This window comes from Daldinia caldariorum (genome assembly GCF_022478825.1).
Source record: "Daldinia caldariorum strain CBS 122874 unplaced genomic scaffold F4812scaffold_11, whole genome shotgun sequence".
In the NCBI taxonomy this organism is placed as follows: domain Eukaryota; kingdom Fungi; phylum Ascomycota; class Sordariomycetes; order Xylariales; family Hypoxylaceae; genus Daldinia; species Daldinia caldariorum.
The window spans coordinates 65951-85648 of record NW_025953047.1 but is presented as its reverse complement, the minus strand read 5'-3'; the positions used below and the strand labels follow the sequence as shown (position 1 = coordinate 85648).

Below are 19698 nucleotides of genomic sequence, written 5' to 3'. Positions count from 1 at the left end.
TTCAGACCTGTCCATATCTACCTAGGTACCTCTAAGGCACCTAATATTACCCCTAAAAACCCGAACGAACATCCTCGTAAATACCCATCAATCATAATAATTTTACGGCGACTTCTCATCGCAAAATCATTTGCCTCGTCGCATATGTACATCGCTTCACCACCTGCCCGACCACGCCGGGAGACCCCCCGACATGACGAGCTCCTCTTCGCAATTCGTTTCTCTGATCTCGAGTTCGGTCACCGTGCCGTCCTCGTCGACCGTCTCGTGGACGGACGTGATGTCGCATTTCCCCATCGCCTGGCCCGCCTCCTTTATCGCTTCGTCGCGGGACGGGACCGTCCAGCTTTCTCCGACCAGGATGATTTCGCCACGTTCCGAGAATGCGAGAGGTTGTTTTCCGTGTTCGTCGTCCTCGACCTCTTCTCTTCCCATCTCGGCTTCCTCTTGCTCTGGTACCTTGCGATGGATTTCGGCAAGGGCCGGACGCCTGCCATTGCCCCTCCGCGATGGGAACGCATGTCGGATGGAGTCGCTAGCGGGTCTCCGTCTCTGTTGACGACGTCCCGGGGACCTGGTCGTATCAGGGATGGGAGCGTAAGGGATGGGAGTTGAGCGACGACCGGGGGGTAGGGAGGATATAATTTCCGAGGGCGAAGCATACCACTGCTGCCCGAGTGTTATACCACCACGAGGCACCTCCAAGCCATTCAGATAGGGGTTTGTATAAAATTGTGAGCCGCCGCTTTGCCTCGTCCCATACGGTTCGTATGTCGTGGGAGAATCGTAGGTATAACTGGCAGGCGGGGGCTGACTAGGCTGCTGGAAACATTGAGTCGGTGAGTTCCAACCGTAGGGCCTGGGTTCAATAGGGTAAGGAACGTTATTCATGTAAAAGGTCCCAGTCAAAGATGCCGTGTTATATGGCACTTGGGCGGTTGGTGTTTGTGGAACTGGCGAGAAGTACGGCGTATTGTTAGGCACATTCGGAAAGTAGGCGGGAGCCTGGGTTCCGCAAGCGGTACAGAATGCAATGGGATGTCCATATGGCAGTGAGCTTGTTTGTAGTTGTCCCCCACAGGGACATGCCATATAGACGGGTTGATCGTGCTGCGAATAGCCCGCCTGGCGAAAATCGTAAGGGGCCATTGTCGTGATGTCTTGGCTTGCCTTGCTTCGTTCCCCACGAGTGGTCTTGCTTGGAGATAGAGAAGAACCCATAGTTTATCTCTATCACAACGGCTTGTTCGAGGATATGATTCCAAGGTTGAAGTGATAATATATTGATGATGTCTCACCACGAATGCTGCTCCAGTTCTCTCGAGTATGGCAGAATATTATTTTCATATAAAATTGAAAAGAAAAAAGGAGCGGAGGTTTATCGTAAAAGTTGCTAGAGAGGGTGTAAAGAGCAATATCTCCTTAACAATTATATATTAAATTCTAAAATGGGTACGTAAGGTAAGTTTTAATAATGATTGCGTACCTCATAGATTGGTGTGGTGGCGATGACTTGAGTCTAGTAGAGGGCGGCAACGCGTGTCGATTCAAACGTTGATCCAAATGTTAATTCATAGTGCTGAGTAAAATATTGTCCATTACAGCGCCGATTGCAGCCTCGATTCTGCAGCAGCCTCGATTACAGCGTCGCTAGGGCTCGTTGTTGTATTGCTAAAGAAGCAAGAGCAACCTCGAATCTTAAAGCGACAGACAGCCTGACGGTAAGAGCGACCAAAATTTGGAAGACAACCGGCAAGAGCAAATTTCAGTGCCTACCTACCTAAGGTACGTACACCTAAGGTAAGAGCAGTTTTCTTTCAACTTCCCAAGTCGACTTTTGAATCAGGCCGTGATCGAGAAACAACACCTTTTCAAATACAACAGCATTGTCAGGTATACACGATATACACGACAACGAGGCATATGACCTTCTTATCTTTCCTTTTCTTCTCCGTCCGAGCAACCTTTTACGTTTAGCTCGATCATGTGAACCTTCAACGTTAGTCAAGCAACTCGTCTATGGTCAAAGTGCAACTATGGCTCTGACCCAAGAGCTTATCGTAAACCGTGTTATGTATGTTGCCCACTCAGGCTGCCTTAGGATCAAACGTCTGCGGGACCACGGTTCGTGTCAGGGGCATGAAAAGAAGATGCCGTGGCCATGACCAACCATAGTAGTCATGATCGCGGGTACGAGTTAGAACAAATACACAAACTCGCGCCGCACCGGCTACACCGTAATGAGTTTAAGGTGGAGGCCAACACAATATCTCCTATTCGTCATAAGTTGACTCCAGTTTCACAGTCGACAAAGAAATGCGGTTAGGCTGTCGCGACACGAAGGCTAAGTAATACCTTAGGAGGTAGGCATCATATGCAGCTAACACTTCTGCATATTTGCTTCTGCACATTTCCGATAAGGCTATTGGCGGCAACTGGATGCCTTGACTAGTCCCACCGCCTTTCCAAACTTTTGCCGCGCCCTCTGTATAATACCCTATACCTATGAAATCAACCCTATACCTTGGGTAGGTATTCTCCATAACCTAAATTGTCCCTATATTGCCCATATCTGACATCTGAATCACCGCAGTACCTACTAACATTTGTGTATAGCTTGTATATCATAACATAGAATTTGCAGCCGCAGTATATTTCGCCAATGCTAAAATAAAGTAAAAAGGAAGGAAGGGGAAAACCCGCGTTACTCTGGAGGAACTAATTCTTTCGGTAGTAGTGTTCCCCTTTCTTGACTCCTTCCTATTATAGTTTGACCGTCTAGGTCCGGATCATATTCCTCACGTCCGCTATCAGGGCCCCTAATATCTGCCTTCTTGAAAGTTCTCGAACTCGACAATCTCATGCTTTCGTTGCTTTCCCCACTAATCGACTCGTCGTCGTCGCTGTCAAGATGCGCGTCGTCAAAAGAATCTCGTCCATCTCCTTCCTCAGGCGACAGGATTTCGTGGCCAGGTTCTTTTAATTTAATAAAACTGTCGATGATGTAGTACTGTAACCCGTTCATAATAAGCGGGAACAGCATCATGACGAATACGATCTGCACGCGCTCGTTGCCTTCGGTCCACCCGAGTGCCCAATCTCCCACACGTGATATCCATGGCAACATCAAGAATATGATGAGAACGCAGATCTTCATGCCAAACAGGCCGCAGAAGTAGATGACGGATTGTTTGAACCACCACCAGGCGTTAGGTGGGTTGCCGTAGTTGCCGGACAGAATTGACTCTGGCGGCTTTCCCCAAGGAGTGAGAGCCACAAGAGCCGTAAAGACGCGGAGGAGTAGAATAAGGATAGGAATACCCAGAGTAGTCTACTAGCGTATTAGATATCCATACCGTCATAGAACAGGCGTGAGCAAACAACAACTTACATCGATAGCCAGATTCAATAGATAAAACGAACAAGGGTTCGGGGTATAATCGTCTCGACGCAACAACCTCTCCGCCGTCTGGACGGTAGCCGCATCCAACTTCATAGAGAACCGGCCGCTCGTGAGCATCGACATGAAGACGTTGGCGATGTGCACCAGGACGGATCCGAACACCTGCTTCGACACATCGAAGAACCAGATCTTGACGGGCCGCTGGGGCCTTTCCCGCCACCGCTTGTAGACGAGAGATAAGAGCGCCAGCCCGCCCAGCGCGAGCTGCACGATCAAAGCAAACGGCCCCACGAGCTGGCAGTCCCCATCTCCTCCACCGCGATCATCCTCGGGCGCGGGCATCGTCGTCGCTGTTGCGGCGGTAGCAGCTATCGCTGTCGCTGCTGCGGTGGTGGTAGTAAGAAGAAGTGAAGCCACGTCGGTTGTAGCAGAAGGAAGGTCAACCCCTATAACTGCATCAGGAGTGGTAGCGGCGGCGACTGTTGCGGATGAGGTTTCGAGTACGAGAGAGATAATGATGGAAGAAAGCGACATAGACTTTCTGCGCTCTCGAGACACTGATACGATATGACACGATACGATACGATACGAGGTTAAGGGAAAAAGCAAAGGAGCGAGGATCGACGCCTAGGATCCAGCCAGGGTTTCGTGTGGGATTTGTTGCTGCTAAAAAAGGAAAAATACGGCCTCTATGCTAATGATTTGAGACAACGAAAAAATACAGCGGGGTGCGATTCTGTATTTATTACTTAACAAGGAGAAATAAGAGAGAGAAAAAAGGGGGTGTTTAAAGGTTAAGTTGTTCCAGCAAGAAGTGAAGAATGGAAAGCAATTGTAGGAGGTTAAGGTGGTAGTAGAGTGGAAGATGGATGCATAAGCCCGCTTCAGCTCTCTCACAATCCTTTCACAATGAGCATAGAGAAGCCTCTATGTAGGTTAGGAGGTAGGTACATATACCTAATGATGCCATGGCGCAGCCGCGAAAATCAGGTCGCGTTCAGGTACCTTATTAGTAAAGGGAGGTGTCACACGGGCTGAGGGGCTAGGATCTAGGCTACTGCCTTTTCTAAAACCGCTAGGGTAGCCTCCCCTCTCCACCTAACACCTCCTAACTTGGTACAATACAGTCCCTTAAGCGCTATATTTAAGTCACCTAATTAAGGGGGTGCTTACATTATCTTTATTATATAACTCGCCAATATACACATCGGCCTCAATACCTAATTGAGGCCGATGTGTACAATACTAAGGCATCTATATATAATTTTCTTAGTATTAGTATTGGTATTTTCAAATCGTCAGCTTGCTTATCCATATGGATAGGAGGTAGGTACATAGTTCAAATTTAAACTTCTTACTTCGCTTAGTTAAATCCAGATTTTATCAACTTGCGTCTATCGGAGCATTCCAATACCACCCGTTCTACGTTTCCGCTTGGCCTTGTTTTCTTCTCTAATTAAAGGTGAACTTGATGTAGTACGAAGGTGGAGAAATGGCCGAGTGGCATCTTGTATTACGGGCATGACAATAATGGTCACAAGAGCAGGTTGCGATCACAACTTTCACATGGAAAAAAAGGTGCCTACGGTTGGATAGATAGAAATGCATTGAGTTAGGATTAAGACACAATCTTGAAGGGGAAATCAATTCACGAGCGTCTTTTGCATTCTCAAATAGGAGTGGAAAATCCTCAAAGCAAAAACCCCCGAGAATAATAACATATTCTTCCGCATGAACACAACGCCAAATAACTATGTGGGCATAAAGAGTATGCCGTAATAAAAATAAAAAATAAAAAAACCACCGAGTAACCATGAATCAATCTGACCAACGTCCACCGCGTTCCGTAGGTGTTTTGCTAAAGAGCGACTCGCAAGTTGAAAAAGGGGGTACCTAGCACGCCTAGCAGCAAAACGCCAACACTGCGCGTTTCGCGAATTATCGTTATGCCATGACCCGAATGCCTTGGGACATCCGCGCAGATGTGATGTGATGATCCGTTACGATACGTTTTAAGTCATGCATAGCTTGTTCGATTTCTGTGGAATAATGCCCCGCACGAAGTTCAACGCGATCTTTCGTGCGTGTCGGGCGACGTCGTCTGGTCTGCTCCTCTTGTCCTTCGCCACCGAAGTCGGCTCCTTCTTGATCGACGTCGTAGTGGAGGAGGAAAAGCTCGAGCTAGATGAGGTAGAAGCTGGAGAAGACGGGACTGCAGACGGAGCACGGGGACGGGCACGGGTCTGGAGCCTGTCTGCAGGCCCGTCTAATTGTCAATCGATCCCATGCTTCATCTTGAGCTGCGCTAAATTGTCCTTGCGAGCCTGGAGGTCATCTTTTGACTTGAGGGTCTTCTCTGGTTGATGCCATAGAACTATATATGATGATATGTTAGATAATATACAACTACAAAAGGGTAGTCCCGACGACGGTGAGGTTAGACGTACCGACAAGATATCGGTTCTGGAAGTTGTAGCCATTTAGCTTCTCGAGGGCGTTCTTCGCATCCATAACGTTCCAGAAGACAACATAGGCGGTTCCCTTTGCCTCGACTGAAATACCCTGTCGGATTTGACTGGGATAAATGTTAGTGAGAGATGATTTTGATATCGAATCAAACTTCGGAACGTACCGGATGAGTCCGTCCTCGCCGGGGTCGAAGAGTTTCCAAAGCGCGTCAGAGGATACTTCGTAGCTATAACCTTGTTAGAGGAAGGTTGTGGGATAGATCATAGTGTGACTCGGGGGGTAAGGTGACTTGACTAACTTAAGATTCTTCACGAACAAAATTCTAGACAAAGAGGTTAGCAGACCGTATTAACAACGATTGGCACGTAATACCCGGGGGTGGGAGGCGAAAAGGGAATTGAAATTTGACAACTTACGGGAGCTGCTCGGGGGCAATCTTGCCGGCGCGACTCATATCTTGATGAAGCAACTATTTGATGTATTCTCAAGGCTTCTGGATGGCTGGTTGTTTTGGATTGTTAGTCCAAGGGAGGTGGTGGTATTGATGGGGATGATTAAAGGTAGTCAAGATTGGCGAAGAAGCGTGTGCAGCTTTTGGAGGAGTCGATCTGATTCTGGGGACGGGTTGTTTCGTTCTGGGCTAACGGAGCAAATCGGATTAGGCCACGCTAAAGACCGAGTCTTTAGGAAACCACGTGACGCGATAATGACTTAAGACCAATTTCACCGCCTAGCGACCGTTTTTTTATTAGCCTAGTACCTAAGGTGTGATACACTGATAAGGCAACACCGTTGTTGTATAACGACTACGTACTGTGTGGGAACTGATTTATTACTTTGGAAATTTCAACAGAAGAGAAAGAGCAATATTGGTCCCGTGATAAAGTTCTTAGTGAGATGATCATATATTTACCTAAATCGTAAGTAGACAGATTTATATAAGTTTGGGCGACAATTTAAAGTTCAGCTATTACGGTCTTCTTCTCCTTAATTCCGACCATCAAAAAAACACAGTATATGGCACGCTGTACGTTGTAAAACGGGATTGAATGGACTTATTACGTCATTTTAAAATATGCTTTATTGAATACTCTTTGTACGGAATAGACAGCGCTCCAGTTTTCCATTTCCCACTTCCGATACCGAGTCGGAGAGGTATGCACGCCCACAATGAAGCCCAACAAGACTCGAAGCTGGACGATATGGCCTTATTCCACTGGTCTTATAAGATATCGATAGATACTGTGAAGGATGGTTCAATCATGAACTAGGTAAATAGGCTTACACCACGAGTGTGAAGATACTCGATCTACCTCATGTGAATTCTTCAGGTACGCATCTGGATTATCAAACACATGGCTGAACCGTGTCTCGTAGCAGTTATAGCTACCATATATCCATAGTAGGTATAAAAAGCATCATGTCCGCAAATGAATCAACTGCCCTCTCATATCTAAGTCGAGTACCTACCTAGGTACCTAGATAGGTGATACGAGGCTACATATATGAGATATATGAGGTAGGTAGCATGGGGTCATTTAGAAGTTAGAACCGCGGAATGGCGACATCCCCTGCACGTCTAACGGTTATATTCACTACTCTGGATTCTTCCGTTATTTCATGTCCGGATCTTCATCAATTTTGCCGGTATCACGGAAATGCCATGCGTGAAACCGAATTGGAGATACATGTGGTTTCTTCTGAGACAAGGTGCCTCACGGCGCTGGCTGTTTGTCATTTTCGTGCTTCCCATATTCTCAGCATTTATATACGACCACTATATCCGATCGAAGATGGCCGAAAAGAAGCCTAATTTCCTGATAATCGTCGCCGATGATTTAGGGTTTAGCGATACGTCTCCTTATGGAGGCGAGATCGATACCCCCAATCTACAGAAGCTAGCCGACGAGGGAATCCGCATGACGGGTTTCCACACAGCTGCATCATGCTCTCCTACGAGAGCCATGCTTCTGTCCGGTACAGACTCACATATCGCCGGGTTGGGCGTAATGGCTGAGAAAATAGTAACTTATAATCCTAATGAGAGTCATTTAGCCGTACGTCTAACACTTTTCGCTTAGAAAAAGGCTCCGGGCATCTTTAAAGATAGGCCTGGCTACGAGGGATACCTTAACTATCGTGTCGCTGCTCTAGGGGAGATTCTTCAAGATGCAGGATACTTTACGCTCATGAGTGGGAAGTGGCATCTGGGTCTAAAGAAAGAGCTTGGCCCTCATGCGAGAGGGTTTACAAAGGTCCTCTCTACACTTCCTGGGGCTGGAAACCACTTCAACCACGAGCCACAGTTGTATGACCTTAAGGAAACCCCGTCGGCTATTTTCAAGGGCGACGGAATATGGATGAAACATTCAGAGTTTATCAACGGGAGTACAGACCTACCTAAGGACTTCTATTCCTCCAACACATTTACCGACTATTTCCTGGATTTCTTGAAGGAAAGGACCGCAGAAGAGAAGTCCCGACCCTTCTTTGGCTACCTCCCATTTACGGCTCCCCACTGGCCACTGCAAGCACCGCAAGAGACAATCGCAAAATATCGTGGCAAGTATGACGATGGACCTATCGCCTTACGGGATCGTAGACTTAAGAGCTTAATCGAAAAGGGGCTCGTGCCCCCTGATGTCGAGCCAGCACCTATGCACATGCTAAAGACAAGACCTTGGGACGAACTATCGGACGCAGAGAAGAGAAAGTCATCTCGAGCCATGGAAGTTTTTGCAGCCATGGTCGATCTTATTGATGTCAACATCGGCCGCGTACGAGCTTACCTAGAAGAGACAGGCGAGCTTGATAATACCTTCGTTGTCTTCATGTCCGATAACGGGGCAGAGGGACAACTGCTTGAAGCCTTACCTATCTTGGCTGGCTACACGGTAGAAGATATCGTTAAGAAATACTACGATAATTCTCTGGAAAATATTGGCAATCACAACTCCTTCGTATGGTACGGACCTCAATGGGCCGGGGCGGCGACAGCTCCAGCACGTGGGGCAAAATCACACTCGACCGAAGGAGGGATCCATTGCCCTTGTATCATTAGATATCCACCCGCACTGAAACAGGTCGGGCTAGTCGCCAGTACGTTTACTACGGTTATGGATATTGTTCCGACCATACTAGACCTCGCAGGCTTGAAACACCCGAGTCCCATCTTCCGCGGCCGCGAAATCGTACCCGTCCGTGGAAAGTCTTGGAGACGGATCTTAGAGCATCCGGAAGACGAAACTCTGCAGATATATAACGGTACGGACATAGTCGGCTGGGAGCAGCTTGGAATAGCAGCAGTCAGGGTGGGAGAATGGAAAGCGCTATTCCTCCCTCCTCCCAAGGGTCCTGGTAAGTGGGAGCTCTACGATTTATCAAAGGACCTTGGCGAAGTCCACGATCTAGCAGAAGGCCACCCGGAGAAGCTGAAGGAAATGCTTCGACACTACGAGACGTACTTCCAAGAGACGGGTATGTTCGATTCATATACGATGTACCAGGAGGCGCTGAAGCAGAGAAAGGCAGAGAAAGCGAATGCGAAAACGGACAAGGATCAGTAGTATGTACCTACCCAACACGCACCCAATATATCGGAGTTAACACCAGCTAACTTGGATATGAATTAAGCAGCACGCCATATGTCAAAGTCATCCGCGAGGGCTTAGCTTTCGTACAAGAAAAGTTTCACCAGCTTATAAAAGGGTACTGGGGCGAGGAATAGATGGATCTCTCACGAGTCTGAGCTGGTCTCGGATTGATACGAGAGAGTATTTCTCTAGTTATATGGGAGTTGATTTCCTTTTATTGCTCGGTTTTGCTGAGGTACTCATCAGAGATGCTGATGTTCTGGGCTGACTTTTCACTGCTACTTGGGCCACAAAATTTACAGGTTTTCTCATTGAGTTTGGGACATGATGGATTAGACCGACGTACGCCTATTATTCCAGGAAGGCGAACAGCCCACATCGTCTGATAGAGTCTTCAAGGCCTAGGTTAAACAGTTTGTAAACTGAAATAGTAAGTTAAAACCCAAACTCATACTTATGCCATACAAAGCACGATTATTAGGCAGGTTCTTCCATTTGTTGGGTCCACCAAAGACAATATATAAAGCGAATGGAGTTTATGTAACCTACAGGGTTAAATCAGCCAATATTGAGATAATGTCCCTTGCATCGTGGGGGATCGAGGAGGAAAGAAAGAGTCCATTGTACCTAAGTAATCATTGGTATGCCAGCTAAAGCGGATTAAGCTGAATAACAGCTGCTACAAGGTGAGTTCATTCGTATCCTGAACGAGAATAGTTGGAAAGAAATAGATTGCCTCGCTTTTTTACACGTGTTTTACCAGAGAGAGGTTGTCTTGGTTAAAGACGACCTGTTTGGTCAAAGTTGCGCCAAAGAGGGCATTATTTTATTTAAAACGATTTCTTTTTTATCCGTGTTTAGGAGGTACCTAAGGTACCTAAGCTTAGGTGCATGGTGCCTATAACAAAACAAACATTTTTCACTTTTTTTTTCGTCCAATGTTATCAACCGAGCTAAATCCGCTAATGGGAAATCAAAGTTTAGGCGTTATCCAGGGCAGCTCTAGCGTCCAATACCCCTGAAAGTTAGTTGATCCGAGCAAGATAATCCGCCATAATCCGTACCTAATCACCTGCAGGCTGTCTCTATCTCACATCACCCTAATAAAACAACTTTGCCCTAGCCTGGTCAACATGCAATACCTCCTCCTCCTCCCTTCCATCTCGTCTCAGCTCTCACCCAGATTGCTTCATCCTCAACTATAATCGCTTCCTAACTCTTCTCCATCCTCCTCTCCTCCTCTTCCCTCCCCCGATCCAAGGGAAAACCCCTCGTAAACGTGGAAACTCGTATCTCCCGGGGGGGTTTGTGTGATCCACACAGTTACCTGCAGATGCCATCCGTAACGCCCTTCGAGCTACCCATGCTCTCCCCGAGTAGGAAGAGGAAGCATGATGACGACCCCAGCCAGGTGCAGGTGCAATTGTACGGCCCACCACTAGTAGTATCTCCCTTCGGGAACGTATCCGCTAATTACGAAACCCGTCTTAGAACTACTACATCCCAACCACACGAGCATGCGAATCTACTGTCCGCTATCAACAACAATGAACGGCTCATATTCCCCACGCCCGGCCGAGGCCCTGCTTCTTCTATGCTGAATATGCCCCGGAAGATGATCCCTCTACCTGTGAATAAGAGGTTTCGGCTTGTTAATAACGACGACGGCCATCATCCCTATTTACACAATAATAGCTCCTACACCCACGCTCATCCCGAGCCGCCTACGCCATTGCCACAGTATACTTGGCTGGGAACCGGCCTCAGAATAGGGACAGCAAACTCCCAACCACTGCTGAGCCCCTGCCACATCTGCCACCGGAAACCGACCAAGAAATCCGACCTGGACTCGTTCGCCGACTGTCTGGGGTGCGGCCAACGGTCGTGCTTCGTGTGCCTGCGCGCGTGCCGGGGGTGGCTAACATCTACTGCTCTCATCGCAGCAGCAACAGAAGAAGAAGAACAACAACAGCAGCAACAGCAACTACCACAAAAAGAGGAAGACGACGACAGCCTATCCACGTCGTTCACGATGCAAGACGTAGACGACATCACACCCGAGACCCCGCCTCCCGAAGAGACGGACCGGAGACAGCGGAAGGGAGGCGGTCCGGGCTCGAGCTGGATCGGCCGCGGCCACCGGGAGCTGATCTGCAGCCGGTGCTGCGTGGAGCGCGGGCCCGAGGGCGACGTCGTGTGCTTGGGGTGCTTGGCTGGCATGGAGGGGGCGTAGGACGTCCCGATGTGCGAGCCGGAGCAGGATTAGTTAGTAAATTGCTCGATTAATTACTCGATTACCCACTACTCGCTATTCGCTATTCGCCACTTACTATTTACCATTCAACATTCACCATTCATCGCTCATCGCTCAGACGAAACTGGCTATCCCCCACTAACAAGAGACGTCTTTGAGTATAGACAGACTATCTGATATCCGATATTGGGAGGGAAAAAAGGGGGGCATGGATGATATAGTATAGTGTTTTGATGAGTTGGACAGCGCTTAGAGAAAAAAGAAAAAGAGAGAGCCCCTTTGTTTGCTTTTTGTAAGGGGGGTTCACGGCGCTACGAGGGGGTTAATATGGCATGGCATCGCGTTTTTTTCCATTTATTTATTCAGGTCAAGCATGAGTTTGTAAAGATACCATAACCCGCGAAAAGGCCGCGGATTCGTTTCGTTTTTAAGTTAGGTATTTTATTCCTTTTGGCTTTGGAAGGGAGGAAGAAAGAAGGGGAGAGAAAGGAAGAGAAGGTACCTACACCACATACAGGTAGCCTGGTGTTTTGGTACCTTAATTGTAACTTGTAATAACTCAACTATCTACCTAACTAAGGTACTTTTAGGTACATAATAGGGACAGGTAGACCCGGCTGGCAGGACGAATGGCTACTTACCTGGTACGGGATCAGCTTTGGTGAAACGGGGGCCCGGACGGCACGGAACGGAACGGGAATTATGGAATAGGGCTGTTTGTATGTATCGGCGCCCGCACATCATCATGTAACTAGTAGACACGAGACGAAACAACCCAAAACAACTTCGATGACAACAATACGATTTACGTTTACGTTTACGTAAAGGATCTAACGTAATATACTACAACAGCACAAGGCGGGTGGTGAAGATAGCTAGCTAGCTGTATGACCTATGCTGGGGAGCTAACTGCTGAGTCTACATATCAGGATCCCGGCCGCTGTCCATTATCTACCAGGTAACTATTCATACAACAACAACAATAACAACAAACACACGCTTCCCTGCCCTTCCCTTCCTATTTTTCCTCCCCACAGTTGGTCCTACCTAGGTAGCTGAGAATGGTGCGCTTTTTCTAGTTGTATTGCATGTACGTAGCGGTCGAGTTGAACTTGAGGTTGCCCTTGATGACCTTGTCGACGGCGCTGAGGAAGTCCTTCTCCGAAGCGACCTTTCTCCTGGCGCGGATGGCGAACATGCCCGCTTCGGTGCAGACGCTGCGGAGCTCGGCACCGGTGGCGTTGGGGCAGAGGCGGGAGATGAGCTCCCACCGGATGTCGCGCTCGACGGACATGCTCTTGGCATGTATGCGCAGGATGTTGGCGCGGCCCTCCAGGTCCGGCAGCGAGAACTCGATCTTGCGGTCGATGCGGCCGGGCCGCATGAGCGCCGGGTCGAGGGTCGAGGGTCGGTTGGTGGCGAACATGACCTTGATGTTGCCGCGGGCGTCGAAACCGTCCAGCTGCGTGATGAGCTCCAACATGGTTCGCTGGACTTCGTTGTCTCCGCCGGCACCGTCGTCGAATCGAGCGCCGCCCACGGCGTCGATCTCGTCGAAGAAGATGATGCAAGCCTTCTTCGTCCGGGCCATCTCGAACAGCTCCCGCACCATCCTGGCTCCCTCGCCCACGTACTTCTGTACCAACTCGCTACCGATGACCCGGATAAACGTAGCATCCGTCCTGTTGGCGACCGCTCGGGCGCAGAGCGTTTTACCGGTACCCGGGGGCCCGTAGAGTAAAGCACCTTTCGGAGGGTCTATACCCAGGTTGACGAACCGTTCGGGAGATAGCAGGGGCATCTCGACAACCTCTCGCAGCTTCTCGACCTGGTCCTTGCAACCGCCGACGTCGCCGTAGGTAACGTCGGGCTTCTCCTCCACCGTCATCATGGTGACGCTGGCGTCGATCTTGGGTGGCAGCGGCAGCAGGATCTGGTATTTGTTCCGGTCGACGCCCACGCGCATGCCCTCCTCGATGTCGGTGGGGGACACGCGCTCGCCGAGCTGGACGACGAACTTGGCGATCTGCTTGACGTTGATAACGTACTTGCTCTTGGTCTCGTCCTTCTCGTCGGCGATGATCTTGGTGCACCGCGCTACCTGTAGCGGTTGCTCCTCGGACATGCGTTGACGGTCGGCGGCGACATCCCATAGGTGAGGGGGCGCGAGGCCTGTGTCGGATTCCTTGACCCCGATCTTCTCGTCGACAGCTTGTTGTTTCTCTTTGATCTGCTTCTCGAGGTTCTTGATAGCCGTGCCGTAGGGTGCGGCTCCGTAGGTCTTCAGGACTTGGATATCTCTGGATAACACAGAGAGAGAGGAGGGTTAGCTAGCTTTCTTCGCGGGGTGGCAACGACAACAAAAACAACGAAACGAAGATTGGGTTGGGGACGGACTCGTCTGATAAAGGTGTGATCTTCTTCTCTTCTATTTCATCGTCGGCAAAATTCTTCCTGTACTTCTCCCAACTGGATCCGGTGGCGGAGGGCTATAAAGTAGGGTTAGTTAAGAGAGTGCCTATGACGATAAATGTAAGGTTGGGTTGGCCCATACCATTTTGTTTTAGAGCTTCTAAAATCGAGAAGCTCGCTGATGTTCTTATTACTTAAGGAGAGGGAAAATTAGTTGGAGGTAATTTTAAGGTTAGAAAGTTATTCGGGTAATGTTCGTTCGGTGGGGTGGGCGGAAAGGTTGGGAGAAATGGATGGATATTATGAAAGTTGAGAGTTGAGGCAAACTGAGAGAGGTAGTGGTTGCATAAGCTCGTTCATTGCCTAGAGAAACTCAGGTCTCAGCTCCCGTCCTCGACCAAGAAATCTAGAGGTACGTACTATAGATTATATATAGACTATACTATATTGGGTTAGCTGACAAGTAGCCTCGCAGCTACCCCGGGAGCATTTTATCTGTATTAAACCACAGGTACCAAAAAAATATCATAGCCTAGGCGGGGGGGAGCTTTTGTCACGTCCCTCATCTTTCCTAGCCCACCTACCTAGCTAATATTTCGGTCTATTTCTTCAACGAAACTCCTGAAATATTTTCCCATCTCTTTCCCAACCCTTTTTTATCCTAATAAACCGCTGTTTTTATTAATTATCAAACAGCTGGTCCGTCATGGCTACCGCAACACAATCCGCCGGTGGCGCAAGTGCCAACGCTACTTTCAGGGTATGATCTGGTCTTAGGAGTAGGAGCTCTTATATACCAGGTATCTAGGTAACTAACGTGTAAAACAGGATAAGGAAAAGCCCATAGCCGTGCGGTCTGCAAATATCGTTGCTGCTAGAGGTATGTATTTATTTACCTACCTACCTAGGTAGTATCTACAAGCCCTCTCGACACACTTACTAATACCCAAAAAAGCCGTTGCCGATGCCATCAGAACCTCCTTAGGACCTCGAGGAATGGACAAGATGATCAGGAGTGGAAAGGGCGAAACCATAATTACCAACGACGGAAACACCATGCTCAAGAGCATGTCTGTCATGCACCCCACAGCCAAGATGCTTGTCAACCTCTCAGCAGCACAAGATGTCGAGGCAGGAGATGGTACGACGTCGGTAGTGGTCATCTGCGGTGCGTTGCTCGGTGCTGCAGACAGGTTACTATCCAAGGGTATCCACCCCTCAGTTATTTCCGAGTCTTTCCAGAGAGCGGCGGCGGCGGCGGTTCAGACCCTCCATGATATGTCACAACCTGTCTCTTTATCCGACAGTGCCACACTACTTCAAGCAGCGAACACCTCCCTCTCCTCTAAGATTGTGTCCCAATATTCCGGCCTCCTCGGCCCCATGGCAGTCAACGCGGTCACAAAAACTATCGATATCAAGACGGCCGAGAACGTAGACCTGAGGAACATCCGAATCATCAAGAAGGTGGGAGGCACGATAGAGGACAGCGAGCTGGTGGATGGATTAGTCTTGAATCAACCCGTCATCAAGGCGGCTGGCGGACCGGTGAGGATGGAGAAAGCTAAGATTGGCTTGATCCAGTTCCAACTAAGTCCCCCGAAGCCAGATGTAAGTAAAAAATAAGCAAAGGTCTCTCGTCTACAATTTTCTAACTCTACGTATAGATGGAAAACACCATTCAGGTAAATGATTACCGTCAAATGGACAAGATCGTCAAGGAGGAGCGTCTCTACCTTCTTAACCTCGTCAAGAAGATTAAGAAGGCCAAGTGCAACGTCCTTCTCATTCAAAAGTCTATTCTACGTGACGCTGTCAACGACCTCTCCTTACACTTCCTTGCCAAGCTTAACATTCTGGCGGTCAAGGATATCGAGAGAGACGAGGTTGAATTTATTTGCAAGTCTACCGGCTGCAAGCCGATTGCTGACATCGACTCCTTCACCGAGGACAAGCTTGGATCGGCCGACCTTGTCGAGGAGACTCAGTCGAATGGCGCGCGGATGGTCAAAGTGACGGGCACTAAGTCCGCGGGAAAGACGGTGTCTATAGTCTGCCGTGGTGCCAACAGCTTAATCTTGGACGAAGCCGAGCGTTCGCTCCACGACGCGCTTTGCGTCATCCGCTGTCTGGTTAAGAAGAAGGCTCTCATTGCCGGTGGTGGTGCTCCGGAAATCGAGATCGCAGCCCAACTCTCGAAGCAATCACGCTCTCTCACCGGCACGGAGGCGATCTGCTGGAAAGCGTTTGCAGATGCTTTGGAAGTGATTCCCACAACGCTAGCGGAAAATGCTGGTCTGAACAGCATCAAGGTGGTTACGGACCTACGACATAGACACGAGATGGGAGAGAGGAACGCGGGAGTGAGCATCAAGAGCGGTGGTGTCAACGCAAACATTGCTAAGGAGAACGTGCTACAGCCGCTACTAGTAAGCACGAGTGCTATCGAATTAGCCGCGGAGACGGTGAAGATGATTCTTAGAATCGATGACATCGCCTTGACAAGGTAGTGTGGGTGTATATTGTCAGCTAAAATGAAATGTACGTGATAGCAACGAAAAATAATAATGTATCAATGTGATGCAAGCTTGCCATGAACATCCATCCTAAGTAATAAATACCACTACAATTTCCAATGTTGTGATAAGATTATAGGCACTCGGAACAAAGAGATAACTCCATTTGTCAGGCATACATAGTAGATACTCGGATTTATACAGCTCTTTCTAACCTTTGCGGACTTAAAGCTTCGGAAATGACGAGGGCCGGGCTTGCTATCACGGATTTAAATTATGTTTATTTTGGAAAGGCGCTGCGGGGCATCTGATGGCGTTATTCTTGCGATAAGTTTAGACGAAGTGGTGTAAGCGAGGAGGAGCACATAATAGAAGCTAAGAGTGAATAGGGAATAGGATAAGAGGTTGTGTTAGTGGTAGTTCTAGGTATATTTTTGAAAAGGGATTACACAAGCGGGGCCGAGGCTCATCCTGCGTAAAGGATTTATAAAGAAATTTATAATTTACCTAGGTAGGTAGGTAGTTAAGGTGAATGAAATAGTTAAGATTTATTTATTGTGTGTGCTTTTAAAAGTGTACATAGTATACTTTTCAAGTATGAGATGAACCATTAGGTGTACCTATCCTTCATCTTTTTTGAGGTCAAGTATAAGCATAGCACTTACTCTGAACCATCCAAAACCCCGCTTGATTGGTTATACATACCTACCTCATAGTAGTACGAACCCAAACCACCCCAAAAAAGAAAGAAAAGGTGACATCGTTTCAACCCGGTTTAGCCTTCCGTTGTACAAGTCAAGTCAAGTACAGTTCATTAGTACCTAATTCATGTCGGGGCAACAGCCTTGGAGCCATAGCTCTTTCGTCAAGTTTACTAATAAAACAGCAACCACTACCATTGCCACTTCTCCTTCGATTGGCCATTCTCAATCTAATCCCATGTAAGTTTTTTAGTTTTTTTTTAGTTTTTTTTTCCTCTCTCTTATACCCGTAAGAAATCAAATCCCACTCGGCCGAGTCCCGGAGCCGGAGAGGACGAGCGAACAACAAGATTTCCCCCTTTTACAAACGTTTGGGTTTGTGTGCTATCGTGCCATGTGTTATGTTTTACGTGTTGTGTGAATGTCTATAAGAACCGCGTCCGCCCGCTTACTGATTTGTAGCTCTGGAAGAAGAGCAACAGCAGCAACAGCAGCAGCAGCAGCAGCAGCAGCAGCAGTAGCGACATCAACATCAACATCAACTACAACAACTCCTACCTCCTCCCATTTTAAACGCATTCAGAATAATCCCTTGATCATACATATCCGCAACATGGCGTCGTCTATTCCTGCCACCCAGAAGGCCGTCATCATCGAGAAGACGGGAGGCCTCGAGGTCCTTCAGCACAAGACTGATGTCCCCGTTCCCGCGGTCGTCGACGGCCAGATTCTCGTCAAGAACGATTACACCGGCGTCAACTTTATCGACACGTGAGCCTGCTTTTTTTGTTTTTTTCTATTCTTACTTCTTTTATTCCTAAAAAGGAATACTCATAGTTTATATGTGTACCTTATATATATATATATAGGTATATATTGTTACTCTGATACTAATCAATGGGTTAAAATAGATACTTCCGCACGGGCTTATACCCGGCATCACACTTGCCGTACATCCTTGGACGCGAAGCAGAAGGCACCGTGGTGAAGACTGGCGGCGGCAACCTGTACGGATTGAAGGAGGGCGATAGGGTTCTCTGGTACGTGAAACTATGACCTGTGAACTGTGAACTTTGTGAAGCGTGTGAACGAATTCGAATTCGTTCATTCGGACCCCGCATTGCGACATGTGATAGCCCCCCACCACTTTCCCCTGAGCCCCTTTTCCCTATGCCACCACCCCTACCACTACTACTACTACCACTACTACTACCTCTTCAACTCGGGTGAATTTCAACGAAACGCCGGTTATTAATCAATTCCTTCCTACAGGATAAGCGAGGGCGCGTACGCGGAGTACACCGCGGTCGACGCATCCAACGCGATCAAGATTCCCGAGGGCGTGGCGCCCAAGATCGCCGCCGCCTCAGCGATCCAGGGCCTCACGGCGCTTACCCTCGTGCGCGAGGCCCACCGCGTCGAGAAGGGCGACTGGGTCCTCGTGCACGCGGCCGCCGGTGGCACAGGCCTCTGGCTCGTCCAGCTGCTCAACGCCATCGGCGCCAACACTATCGGCACCGTGTCGACCCCGGAGAAGGCCGAGCTCGCCCTCAAGGCCGGCGCCACCCACATCGTCAACTATAGCCACGAGGACGTTAAGCAGAAGGTCCTCGAGCTGACCGGAGGGAAGGGCGTTATTGCTGTCTTCGACGGCGTCGGCAAGTCTACCTTCGACGTGAGCCTCGAGGTCGTCGCCCGCAAAGGTACCCTCGTCTCCTTCGGCAACGCGTCCGGCCCCGTCCCGCCCTTCAGCATCGCCCGCCTGAGCGCCAAGAACGTGCGCCTGCTGCGCCCCAGCCTGTTAAGCTATATCGCTACTCGGGATGAGTTTGAGTACTACGTCAATGAGCTATTCGGCTTCATCACGGGTGGAAAGATCGACGTGCGCATCCACGGAGTGTACCCGCTTAGCGAGGTCGCGCGCGCTCATGCCGATCTCGAGGGTCGCAAGACTACGGGTAAGCTGTTATTAGATCCCTCAAAATAAAGGAGAGCAAGGAGGAGGAAGAGGGGGGAAGGAATGATACGATGAATAGAGAAGTGGAGTGGAGATATAATATCTCGGTCTTTTCGTATGGAGCCTCTTCGAAAGAAAAGGGGGGAGACGCCCCCAAATTCATTTTCAATGGAAAGAATAAACAAACACCAAAAAACTAAAAAATAAAAAAAATAAAATATCTAGCTTTGACTAGGTCTTATTTTTCATTTGTAGCTATGCTAATAGTCAATATGTGTCGTCCTCCCGCTACTTACTATATCTAGTGCGACTTCGGCGACGGACTACACGCTTCACTAAGCCAGTAAAATAAACAAATTACTTAGACGAAACGTCGAGGAAACCAACCAACCG

At 48.7% G+C, this 19698-nt stretch overlaps 8 protein-coding genes across 8 annotated transcripts; 4 read left to right on the top strand and 4 right to left on the bottom strand.

Moving 5' to 3' along the window:
- Positions 1-15: 15 nt before the first annotated feature.
- On the bottom strand, positions 16-1779 carry F4812DRAFT_60250 (uncharacterized protein). The gene is made up of 2 exons (XM_047939229.1): positions 1487-1779; positions 16-1421 (listed from the first exon to the last, which is right to left on the bottom strand). Exon 2 carries the CDS (start codon positions 1219-1221, stop codon positions 157-159), a length of 1065 nt encoding a protein of 354 aa, XP_047788950.1. The 5' UTR covers positions 1222-1421; positions 1487-1779; the 3' UTR covers positions 16-156.
- An 844-nt stretch (positions 1780-2623) lies between these two features.
- F4812DRAFT_60196 (vacuolar membrane protein-domain-containing protein) lies at positions 2624-4122 on the bottom strand. Its single transcript, XM_047939227.1, has 2 exons — positions 3392-4122; positions 2624-3331 (listed from the first exon to the last, which is right to left on the bottom strand). The coding sequence occupies exons 1-2, from the start codon at positions 3935-3937 to the stop codon at positions 2705-2707; spliced, it is 1173 nt and encodes a 390-aa protein (XP_047788949.1). The 5' UTR covers positions 3938-4122; the 3' UTR covers positions 2624-2704.
- Positions 4123-4985: 863 nt separating this feature from the next.
- Positions 4986-6555, bottom strand: F4812DRAFT_432270 (pre-mRNA branch site protein p14). Its single transcript, XM_047934509.1, has 5 exons — positions 6289-6555; positions 6171-6194; positions 6036-6098; positions 5851-5978; positions 4986-5777 (listed from the first exon to the last, which is right to left on the bottom strand). Exons 1-5 carry the CDS (start codon positions 6324-6326, stop codon positions 5677-5679), a joined length of 354 nt encoding a protein of 117 aa, XP_047788948.1. The 5' UTR covers positions 6327-6555; the 3' UTR covers positions 4986-5676.
- Positions 6556-7665: 1110 nt separating this feature from the next.
- On the top strand, positions 7666-9599 carry F4812DRAFT_460191 (putative arylsulfatase; the record flags this gene model as incomplete). The annotated part of the gene is made up of 3 exons (XM_047937664.1): positions 7666-7896; positions 7954-9437; positions 9509-9599. The coding sequence occupies 3 exons, from the start codon at positions 7666-7668 to the stop codon at positions 9597-9599; spliced, it is 1806 nt and encodes a 601-aa protein (XP_047788947.1).
- A 459-nt stretch (positions 9600-10058) lies between these two features.
- F4812DRAFT_59914 (uncharacterized protein) lies at positions 10059-12323 on the top strand. The gene is made up of 4 exons (XM_047939225.1): positions 10059-10096; positions 10445-10489; positions 10544-11730; positions 11884-12323. The coding sequence occupies exon 3, from the start codon at positions 10799-10801 to the stop codon at positions 11696-11698; it is 900 nt and encodes a 299-aa protein (XP_047788946.1). The 5' UTR covers positions 10059-10096; positions 10445-10489; positions 10544-10798; the 3' UTR covers positions 11699-11730; positions 11884-12323.
- Positions 12324-12532: 209 nt separating this feature from the next.
- On the bottom strand, positions 12533-14649 carry F4812DRAFT_432254 (P-loop containing nucleoside triphosphate hydrolase protein). Its single transcript, XM_047934508.1, has 3 exons — positions 14274-14649; positions 14117-14208; positions 12533-14019 (listed from the first exon to the last, which is right to left on the bottom strand). Exons 1-3 carry the CDS (start codon positions 14274-14276, stop codon positions 12795-12797), a joined length of 1320 nt encoding a protein of 439 aa, XP_047788945.1. The 5' UTR covers positions 14277-14649; the 3' UTR covers positions 12533-12794.
- F4812DRAFT_60062 (T-complex protein 1) lies at positions 14602-17258 on the top strand. Its single transcript, XM_047939226.1, has 4 exons — positions 14602-14891; positions 14960-15011; positions 15087-15742; positions 15799-17258. The coding sequence occupies exons 1-4, from the start codon at positions 14838-14840 to the stop codon at positions 16639-16641; spliced, it is 1605 nt and encodes a 534-aa protein (XP_047788944.1). The 5' UTR covers positions 14602-14837; the 3' UTR covers positions 16642-17258.
- A 703-nt stretch (positions 17259-17961) lies between these two features.
- F4812DRAFT_451598 (NAD(P)-binding protein) lies at positions 17962-19335 on the top strand (the record flags this gene model as incomplete). Its single annotated transcript, XM_047936234.1, has 3 exons — positions 17962-18119; positions 18260-18388; positions 18621-19335. The coding sequence occupies 3 exons, from the start codon at positions 17962-17964 to the stop codon at positions 19333-19335; spliced, it is 1002 nt and encodes a 333-aa protein (XP_047788943.1).
- Between the last annotated feature and the right edge of the window lie 363 nt (positions 19336-19698).